The following is an 11889-nucleotide window of genomic DNA, read 5'->3' as shown; positions in this document are numbered from 1 at the left end:
ATTATTGTATTCAATTATTTTGGCTATATAAATGAAAGTTCACGGATTGTGAACTTAAGTTGAAAAACAAAAAAAGAGTTTTCCTACCATTCTACTACTTACTTCCTATCTTCATCCCTTCACTGATAAATATCTTACCATCAGTAAAATATTTTTAACACGTTATCAGCACCAGTTTTCAGTCAGGTATATTTATACCTACTTCTAAAAAATTTATAACAAATAATACTATCTACTTCTAAATATTTCGAGGAGTATGCTCTATAGTTGCCCATATTTGGGATCCTCTATACCAGAAACTCAAACATTTACTGTATTATATATACCTCAAAAACAACGGTGAAAGTTCTCTTTTGTTTATTCATGTTGATATTTCTTTGTTTGATCCATGTTGATATTACATACTCATTTTACGTAAATTTTTATCTTAGTTATTATAATTGCTAAGTAGTAGCTTTGCATGCATATTATTATTAACTAGATTAACAAGATATTAGGGCTCTTGGACCACTATGGCTTGCATTCCCAGTGTGATAACCTTTTACAATTATAAATATATATATTTAGACCATAATTTTTGTCAGTATATTAGATTGTTATATGATATTTTTATAGTTGTACAGAACAGTAACGGATAAACCCACCTCTATAAAAGACGGATTTTTCCCCCAATTTCACCACAAATCCTTTATCTCTTCCCACTTTTTATCCAAAAATCACCTAAAAAAATTTTTTTCACCCCCTTCTTCTCCGATATGTTCCCCGACGACGGCAACCAAAACACCCACAACTTCACTTTTGAGGAAGATTTAATGAAGATAAAACAATATTTCCTTTTAATTACGGCGCTTGTAGTTTTATTAGTAGCAATATTAATTTTTGTCATTATGTATAAGTAAAACTCACTTATTTTGTCGTTTTAGTATATTAAAAGCTTGTTTTTGTTTTATTATGTATGTTTGTTGTTATTAATCATCATTGTATAATATTACCGTTATCATTATAATTATTGTTACTACTGTCATTGTTGTCGTTTTGCTGTTTTTTTGCAACTAACATGATTAATTTTTGTCTAATCATATAATTACTCACAATAATAAACCAAGGGGGAGAAAATACTATATTACTTATGGTTTATTATTATTAAATTTAATTATCACGTGTCTTATTAACTTAAATATAAATATGGAAGAACTAAACATGTGAGTTGTACATATAATTTGTTATTATAATCTAATTATCACGAAATTTGTTGTAGCTAAAATGGGAGACCTTATGAAAAGACAGTTCAGCATCTTAGATTTATCTGGAAAAAAATTTCTGGAATGGAAAGTGGACGCAATGATGAATTTGAAAGCTCAAGGCTTGGAGCACACTGTTAAAGAAAATAAAAGTCCCCCTGGTCAAACAACTGATACTACCACTTCTGCAATGACGGTTGAAAAACCCATTACCGAACAAGAAAAGGCAAAAGCCTTAGTGTTACTAAGGCATCATTTACATGAAGGCCTTAAAACTGAGTACATGATGGTTGAAGATCCCAAAGAATTATGGGACTGCCTTAATGAAAGATTTGGACACCACAAAAGGGTGCTCCTTCCTAAGGCATTATTTGACTGGACAAATTTACGGTTCCAGGATTTCAAATTTGTAATAGATTACAATTCAACCATACATGAGATAGTATCTATATTGAGATACTGTGATCATTCAGTCACCGATGAACAAATGATTGAAAAAACACTCACTACCTTTCATGCAAGCAACATACTGTAGCAAGAACAATATCGTGAAAGAGGTTTTAAGAAGTTTAATGAATTAATGAGTGTATTGCTTGTTGCGGAACAAAATAGCGATCTTTTGTTGAAAAATCATAATCTCAGACCAACTGGGTCTTTGGCCACTCATCATGAGGCAAATGCAACAAATTCCTATCAACCCGAGTCAAATGCTACAAGAAGAGGTGGACATGGAAATTACAATGGTCGTGGAAGAGGCCGTGGAAATTATCGCGGACGCGGCCGTGGTCGTGGTAGAAATAATTTTCAAAGAAACAGTAATTTCAAAAATTTTGAAAAACAGAAGGGACAGTTATCTGGAAGCCACAAACAAACTCCTTCGAAAGGAAAAGACACATGTTACAGATGTGGCATGACAGGACATTGGGGACGTACTTGTCGAACGGCCAAACATTTGGTAGACCTTTACCAGGCTTCTGTAAAAGGCAAAGAGAAAAATGCAGAAGCAAATTATGTTAATGAGGAAAATGCTCCTTGTCCCAGCCTTGATGTGTCTGATTATTTCATGGATAATGCTGAAATTGGAAATGATTTCATTCTTGGAGAAAACAACAATACTTAGGTTTCTCATCTACTAATGTAACATATGCTATGTTTTAATGTATTTTCTTAGTTCCCTGTATTTTAATGTACTTTTAATCTCTATCATCAATAAAAGTTTGTATGATATTATTCTAAACTAATCTCAAATTTATTTTATGAAGATATGGATCTACCTGAAGTTAGTTCCGAATATCAATGCCTTTTGGACAGTGGAACAACGCACACTATCTTAAAAGATAGAAATTATTTTTCACAACTAAAGTTGTTTCAAGCAAATGTAAACACCATTTCCGGGTCAGCTAAATTAATTGAAGGATCTGGAAAGGCTTGTATAATGCTTCCAAATGGAACAAAATTAATAATCAATAATGCTTTATATTCGAGTAAATCTCGAAAAAATCTCATAAGCTTTAAAGATGTACGCCAAAATGGCTATCATCTAGAAACAATGACAACAGATCAAAAAGAGTATATATGCCTCACGGCAGAAAAATATGGCAAGAAACATATATATGAGAAATTGCCAGCATACTCTTTGGGGTTATATCGTATAAACATACGACCCGTGGAAATCAATATGGTATCTAACCAGAAGTTAGATGACAAACATTTGACTATTTTATGGCATGATCGTTTGGGACATCCAGCAACTGGGATGATGCAAAGAATAATAGCACATTCAGTTGGACATTCAATAAGAAATTTCAAAATTCCCCGATCAGATGAATTAACATGTTGTGCATGCTCACTTGACAAATTAATGATAAGGCCATCTATGAACAAAATTGCTACTGAATCTCCAAAATTCTTGGAAAGAATTCAGGGAGACATATGTGGGCCAATTAATCCAACATGTGGACCATTTCGATATTTCATGGTTTTAATTGATGCCTCTACACGATGGTCACATGTTAATCTACTTTCAAGTAGAAATGTTGCCTTTGCAAAATTACTTGCCCAAATCATCAAATTAAGAGCACAATTCCCAGATCATACAATAAAGAAAATAAGACTTGACAATGCTGGGGAATTTACATCCCAAACATTTAATGATTATTGTATGTCAATTGGAATTGATGTTGAACATCCAGTAGCTCATGTCCATACACAAAATGGTCTAGCTGAATCACTAATTAAGAGATTACAATTGATTGCAAGACCATTATTAATGAGGTCAAGATTTCCATCATCTGCTTGGGGACATGCTATAATACATGCAGCAGCGCTAATTAGATTGAGACCTACAGCTTATCATAAATTCTCACCACTACAACTTGTTTGTGGTCGAGAACCAAGTATCTCACATCTAAAAATCTTTGGTTGTGCTGTATATGTTCCCATTGCTCCACCCCAACGAACAAAAATGGGTCCACAAAGAAGGCTGGGAATTTATGTCGGGTTTGAATCCCCCTCTATAATTAAATATCTTGAACCATTGACTGGTGACTTATTTACGGCTAGATTTGCGGACTGTCACTTTAATGAAACAGTATTCCCAGCCTTAGGGGGAGAGAAAGTGGACCCACGTAAGAAAGAAATTGAACTCATTTGGAATTCAACACAACTGTTGATGTTAGACCCACGAACAAATATGTGTGAACAAGAAGTTAAGAAAATTGTTCATTTACAAAGTGTTGCAAATCAATTGCCTGATGCATTTGTAGACACAAAGAAGGTGACAAAATCACATATACCAGCAGAAAATGCCCCTGCACGTATTGAAATCCCAACTGGTAATAAGGCCATAGAAAATGAATCTCAGGCACGCAGAAAGCGTGGAAGACCACTTGGTTCAAAAGATTCTAAGCCAAGAAAATTGAAAAGATTGGATGGAATAGAAAATGAGACTAATGATGTTCCCCCGTCAGAAGGTCAAGAAAAACCAAATGTGGATGAAAGTAAAGAAAATGATGATAATCCAAAAGGGGACGAACAAGAAGACAACCCTACGAGGAATGAACAAGATGTTCAAAACATCGATAACAATGAAATTTCAATGAATTACGTCTCTACAAAGACTCAGTGGAATAGGAAAGTTGTTATCGTTAATGAAACATTTGCAAATTCCATCGCAATCGACATCGTGTCTGATGAAAATGATGTTGAACCAAGAACTGTAGAAGAATGTCGACGTAGGAGTGATTGGCCAAAGTGGAAGGAGGCAATGCTGGCTGAGTTAAAGTCACTTGAAAAATGAGAAGTTTTTGGGAAAATAACCCTTACACCAGCAGGTGTAAAACCCGTTGGATACAAATGGGTATTTGTGAGAAAACGTAATGAGAAAAATGAAATAGTTAGATACAAAGCAAGACTTGTAGCCCAAGGATTTTCTCAAATTCCAGGGATTGATTATGAAGAAACATATTCTCCAGTGGTTGATGCAACTACATTAAGATTTCTGGTAAGTTTGACAGTCACAAAAGGACTGCAAATGCGATTAATGGATGTAGTGACTGCGTATTTGTATGGGTCACTCGATACGGACATTTACATGAAAGTCCCCGAAGGACTAAAACTACCAGAAAACCACAAGCCTAGACAACTGCTTTCCATAAAACTAAAAAGGTCACTTTATGGATTGAAACAATCTGGAAGGATGTGGTACAACCGTCTGAGTGAATACCTTATGAGAGAAGGATTCAAAAACAACCAAGTTAGTCCCTGTGTTTTCATAAAGCGATCACAATCAGGATTCACTATCATTGCAGTTTATGTTGATGATTTAAATATCATCGGAACCCCAAATGAACTCGAGAAAACTGCAAAATACTTAATGAAAGAATTTGAGATGAAAGACCTTGGGAAAACTAAATTTTGCCTTGGACTACAAATTGAGCACTTGAGTCATGGCATTTTTGTCCATCAATCAAACTATACAGAAAGAGTTTTGAAACGTTTCTTCATGGACAAAGCAACCCCAACCAACTTCCCAATGGTTGTTCGTTCTTTGAATATGAAAAATGATCCATTTAGACCCCGAGAAGAAAATGAAGAGATTTTGGGTCCAGAAGTACCATACTTAAGTGCAATTGGAGCCTTAATGTACTTAGCTAACAATACTAGACCCGACATAGCTTTCTCTGTGAATTTGTTAGCCAGGCACAACAATGCACCAACATATAGGCATTGGAAGGGAGTTCGACACTTATTCCGGTACCTACGAGGGACACAAGACCTTGGTTTATATTACCAACCAAAACAAGATGTTGCTCTCATTGGGTATGCAGACGCTGGATACTTATCAGATCCACAAAATGCCAAGTCACAAAATGGATATGTGTTCACTTATGGCGGCACTGCAATATCATGGAAATCAACAAAGCAGACATTGACCGCGACATAATCAAATCATGCAGAGTTGATATCCCTCTATGAAGTAGGACGAGAATGTGTGTGGCTGAGGTCGATGACCACTAATATCCAAAAGGAGTGTGGAATGAACACAATAACAGAAGACCCAACCATCATCTTTGAAGACAATACAACATGTATCGCTCAAGTAACTGAAGGATATATTAAGGGAGATAAAACGAAACATATTGCCCCAAAACTGTTCTTCACACATGATCTGCAAAAGGACAAGGAAATAAATATCCAACAAATTCAGTCTTGTGAAAATCTTGCCGACCTTTTCACCAAATCACTTCCTTCGAAGAAATTTGAACAGTTAGTTCACAAAATCGGAATGCGACATCTTCGTGAACTATGCTGAGATCAGGGGGAGTATAATATGTACTGCACTCTTTTTCCCTTCGATCAGGTTTTTATCCCACCGGGTTTTTCCTGACAAGGTTTTTAACGAGGCAGTATACCAAAGCATATAATACTATATCGTTGTACTCTTTTTCCCTAGCTATGGTATTTACCCCATAAGGGTTTTACCTAGTGATGGGCGTTAGAACGGTCGTACATTCCACACTCAATCAAACACATTTATTAACAAACACCTTACAAACCAAGCATAATGACAAGTAAGAGTTCGGTCCACAAGGAACAGGATATGATTGCCAAAGATCTTTACACTTAAGCTAACTCGAAGTCAATTGGTGAATTAGGGTTCGTCAAGAAGACAAACAAACTATGGTTCTAAATCAATGAATTAAAGATACTAGGGAATGAGATCCACTCAACCAAGGCAAATAGGCAAACGGGGAGTAAAATAGACAAGATATAGCAAGGACTATATGTAAAATCAACCTCATGCAATTAGAAAACAACTCACACTACTAAACTTAGATTCCTCATTAGTTTAGCAATAGATGATACATAATCAAATTACAATAAGTAATGACGTACTCAATTTACACTTCCATGTCAAATTAGGCATATCATACTATCAAGCTCCTTAGTCAAGGGTAGCTAAACCTATCATGAGGAACTAACAAGCAATCTCATATAATCAATTTAATTGCAATACAAACATCAATGCTTCTCCCACATTTGCATAGTTAACCCAAAAGGTCGAGCTTCACCCAACCCCTAGCAAGAAAACTACTCACAACTCATGTTTATCAACATGCAATCAAGAATTAGGGTTCTAAATACTTCAATAATTGGGGAAAAGTGGTTAACAATTGAAATAACTATCATCCAATAACAAATTACCAAGAACTAAGAAGATTTAAATAACATGCAAATACCAAATAAAATCTGAAATTAAAAGGAAGAAGGTTGGAGAAATTACTAATTGAAGCTTCAAATGTGGAATGCAAATTGCCAAACTTTGAGAATAATTCTTGAATTTCACTAATACAATGATTTGATTTGATGAAAACTAAGCTAAATTAATCCTAAGGAATGTTTCAAACTAAGAGAGGTTTCTGAAAACTAGGCTACTGTCCTCCTTCTTCTCCTTTTTTAAACGATCTCAAAAGGACCTTAAATAGTCCGTACAAAATTGGCTGAGATCGGGAAAAGGTCCGACCGAACTCTGGGTAGGTTCGGTCGGACTCAGGGTAGGTTCGGTCGAACCCTGTGTAGGTTCGGTCGAACCTCCCTGATCCTTGTTTGGTCGAACTTTTGAGGTTCGACCTCTCCTGCAAAATTGCTGAAAACTGGTTTGACACTGCCTTCACTGCACCCTGGAGGTTCGGTCGAACTTTTCAAAAGTTTGACCACACCAAGGTTCGACCGGACCTTTCAGAGGTTCGGCCACACCTCCTCTTGCACTTCCTTTTCTTGCTTCCTCTCCTTCCCTTTTGCTCCTCTTGCCTTTGTCCATGGCTTCCATACTTGGCCAAGGGGCCTCCCACCGTGCATAGGACCGTCACGGAACCTGCAGAAGATACCAAAGTTCACGAGAGCATGGGGATGATAAAATAATGCATAAAGATTATCGAAATAAGCATTACTTTTCATCAACACAAAAAGAAGCCATAAGAGGATAATGAGGTGGAAAAACCTAAGAAAAATAAAAGGAAAAAGACCTAAATACTACCCCTAAGAGTGTCATAAATGTCACTCATCACCTAGCAAGGTTTTTAATGAGGCAACTTGTACCCCATTCCGTGTGAACGTTCAAAGGGGGAGTGTTGAGAAACATGATTGAATTGAACTTCACATGTGGTAATTAAAGTCAATGAAGACTTTACTAAGTACAATATTTTGTATAAAGTACAATAATGTATATTATTGTATTCAATTATTTTGGCTATATAAATGAAAGTTCACGTATTGTGAACTTAAGTTGAAAAACAAGAAAAGAGTTTTCCTACCATTCTACTACTTACTTCCTATCTTCATCCCTTCACTGATAAATATCTTACCATCAGTAAAATATTTTTAACACTCCTGATGTTTTTACACTGAAATAACCTTGCAGCCACCAAATAATACCATTTTTTCTTTTGACTGCCAAGTGTCAACAATTGAACAAATAAAACTTTGTCTGTTTAATGTCCCACATTTTCCAGGCTATATACTCTGTAAAGCTTGGAGTTGGAACATTATCTTATAATCTTAGGCCTTGTTTGGTTCACCTTATTTTTGCTGGTTTGATCTGATCTGATTGTGTGATTTGACCAAATTTTGACTTTAAGTGTATGATAATTTATAAGGAAAAACTATATCAAGTGGGATCTTGTTAGATTCGTAATAATGTGTAGTTTATTAATATGTAATTTTCACAATTTTTGTCATTACGAAATTAAGAATATTTAGCGATAAAAAACCGCACATAAAACGATGTTCTGATCTGAACTTATTTTTTCTGATCTGATCTGAACTTAATTTTTCTGAAATAAGTAAAAATAAGGTAAATTAAACAAGGCCTTATACTAAACCACAATTTATCAATTCAACCTTTAAATTAAGCGTTTTTTTTTTAACACCATAAACAATAATTGACATTTTTCTGTCTATAATATACGGAGAATAAGTTATTCGAAATTCTAATTTAAGTTTATCTTCTCTACCCACTATTTCACAATATTTTAATTAGATATGAAATGATAAAGTACTACTACAGATTATATCTTGACAAAAGTTGTTAAGAAAAAGTGCTTATTACCACTATATATAATTCTAAGTTTCTAATTACATGTGGGCAATTGGTATACTACTACTATATTAGTCCAGAAATAAGCTCACAAAATTTGATGTTTGACTTCAACTTTATGCAGCCTACCTAATTTGATACTCATTGCTTTTGATCGAACAACTACTTTACAAAAACATCATAATTCATAACATAGCCTCCAAACAACTCTTTTAATTTGCTACTTAACAAAACATTTGGCCAAGTAGCAAAGAAAGTTAAACCAAGGAAAAATGTCAAACTTTTGGCTGTTTCTTTCATATCTTCTCTTTATCTCCTTCTTCTGCTTAGCAAATTCAAGCAACAACACTGCATCATGTCCAATAGACTTCACCTATGTCAATACATTCCCATGGGACACCCAAGAATGCGGCGAAAACGCCGAATCAAGATCTTGTTGCCAAACACTTAGGAGCTTATTAGGCATGGGATTAGCCACATACCTAAAAGACTCCTCAAATTTCTATTTACCAACTCCTGAGTTAGCCTCCTCTTGCCTCTCTGCCTTTCAAACCAAACTTGCCACGATTTCAAGGATGAATGCCTCATTAGTCTCTACATGTTTGAACAACTCAAATGAATTGCTGCTAAACCACCCATCAGACTGTGCTGGGATTAGGACTATCGACGAGTGGAATGTAAAAGCCGGCCTTACACCGGAGTTGAACACGTCTTGCCAGGGTGACATGAGGAGATTAACACAATGTAACTCTTGCTTTGATGCTGGTATGAAGATGAATGCTCAATTGGTAAGTTTAGCACCTAACTCAACTAAGTGCTTTTACTTCACCATTTTTTATGCTGCTGGGATTGTTAATCAGTTTGGGCCAGCAGATTTCGGGTCAGCAGTTTGCATCCTAGGCCTTCCCTTGGCTCCAGGGCATTACAATTTCGGTCAATCTTCAGGGCAACTGAATAAAAACACTAAATATAGGTTTGTTTTCGGGTTTTTGGGGGGTATAGTTGGTGTTTTGATGGTTATAGGATTGATTCATTTGTGTAGAGTTTGGGATAAAAGGAGAAAAGAAATCGCGGTCCATGATAAGTTTGTTACTAGTGTTAGGGGTCAAGTTTCACCTAATGTAGGTACGATATGGTATCATGTGACAGAGTTAGAACGCGCTACCGATGGATTTTCACGAAAAAATTTCATTGGTCAAGGCGGTTATGGGGTTGTTTACAAGGGGACGTTTGCAAGTGGGTCTACAATCGCGGTGAAACAAATCACGGACGATTTGGATTCCATGAGGGATGAAGAGTTTTGCAATGAGGTTGATATTATAAGCAAAATTAGGCATCGAAATCTTTTACCTCTAAGAGGATGTTGTGTAGCAAGTGATAATCTAAAGGGGAAAAGGCGGTACCTTGTGTATGACTACATGCCGAATGGTAGCCTAAGTGATCATTTGTTTGACCATCAAAAGAAGTTAACATGGCCTCAAAGGAAGAACATAATCCTTGATGTTGCTAAGGGACTTGCATACTTGCACTATGGTGTGAAGCCGGCGGTTTATCACCGTGACATCAAGACTACCAACATACTTCTAGACTCGGAGATGAGGGCAAGGGTGGCGGATTTTGGGTTGGCTAAGCAGAGTGTTGAAGGGCAATCTCATCTTACTACTAGGGTCGCGGGCACATATGGATATTTACCCCCGGAGTATGCTTTATACGGGCAATTGACCGAGAAGAATGATGTTTATAGCTTCGGAATTGTGATTCTAGAGACGATGACTGGAAAAAAGGTTTTGGATACATCAAACACCTCAACACCACTAATCACAGATTTGGTTTGGAGTTTGGTTAAGTCCCAAAATGTTGAGGCTACTTTCGACGAATCCATAAGGAATGAAGGTCCAAAGGGCATAATGGATAGATATGTACGCGTTGGTCTACTTTGTGCTCATGTTATGGTCGCGTTTAGGCCTACCATAGCTCAAGCCCTTAAGATGTTGGAAGGGGACATTGACATACCAAAGCTACCAGAGAGACCATTGCCCCTAGCCCACGAGTCTTTTAGGCTATCTTCGTGTTCGTGGCGTAGTGCCTCGACTAGTCGCCAGCAGTAGCAGCTGCAGCACTATCAACACAAGGACGAAACCCTTTGCTTTGCCAATTCCTTAAGTTTGTACATTGTAAAATTAGCCTCCACCCATTTTTAAATTATGGGAAAAAAAAATCGATTCATACTAGATTCTCCTAGATTATGCAAAAAATTTCTTTGATTTCATTGACATGTACAATTAATTAATACGGAATTAGAATTTTGGTTTTCATATATATAATATACCATTCTAATTTTCACCACAAAAAAATATATATACCATTCTAATTATAAAACATCTCCAAACACAATTCGTGGACATAAATACAAAAACAATGCAATTTATTAAATCAATAATCACCAATACAAAATCCCCAAAAATTGTGCAGCTCTTTAAAATTCTTAGCAACGTATGCTGTAAAAGAACACCATAAAATCAAGTACATCATGGGTTTACTTCTTAATGGAATGACAAATGCACAAGCAAGGCCGAGATCACCTATCTTAAGGGAAAATACAAGTTTCATAACATACCAAAAAAAATAAAAAAATAAAATAAAATAAATCTAATAGTATTTTCATAAATAAATCAACAACTTTTTATTAAATGTGTCTCTTATAAATATTGATTTATTTACGAAAATGTTTGAAATTTTTGTTGATTTATTGATGGAATTGCCGCTAAACAAATAGTTTTATTTATTTATTATTATGATGATAAAATGGGGCTTCTTCCTTAATAAATACTTAAACCGTTAAAAAAAATAAAAAATAATAATTTATACGGGTCATCACGATTTATGATCTATGAGCCTAAAATCTAAATCGTTGACTTTGGAGAGAGAAAATCATAAAAATAGATGAAACCAATATTGTACCAAGTACATGTATTTGGGGTCGAAATCACATACTGAGTAGATGAAAATAATCTAGCTTTTTCCAATTGTAATCTACTCTAAAAATTAAAC

The 11889-nt window shown here is 35.6% G+C and overlaps 1 protein-coding gene and 1 pseudogene across 1 annotated transcript; both read left to right on the top strand.

Annotated features, from left to right (window-relative positions):
* The first annotated feature begins 1263 nt into the window (after positions 1-1263).
* LOC110732206 lies at positions 1264-1776 on the top strand. Its single transcript, XM_021912124.1, has one exon. The coding sequence runs from the start codon at positions 1264-1266 to the stop codon at positions 1774-1776; it is 513 nt and encodes a 170-aa protein (XP_021767816.1).
* A 7069-nt stretch (positions 1777-8845) lies between these two features.
* LOC110732715 lies at positions 8846-11467 on the top strand (annotated as a pseudogene).
* The last annotated feature ends 422 nt before the right edge of the window (positions 11468-11889 follow it).

Source organism: Chenopodium quinoa, unplaced genomic scaffold (assembly GCF_001683475.1).
Source record: "Chenopodium quinoa cultivar QQ74 unplaced genomic scaffold, ASM168347v1, whole genome shotgun sequence".
In the NCBI taxonomy this organism is placed as follows: Eukaryota; Viridiplantae; Streptophyta; class Magnoliopsida; order Caryophyllales; family Amaranthaceae; genus Chenopodium; species Chenopodium quinoa.
Note: the sequence above shows the minus strand (reverse complement) of the source record. Positions and strands in the feature narration are given on the sequence as shown.

Excerpts from the sequence above, each read along its gene's own strand:
- LOC110732206 (XM_021912124.1), top strand. The coding sequence starts at position 1,264 with ATGGGAGACCTTATGAAAAGACAGTTCAGCATCTTAGATTTATCTGGA.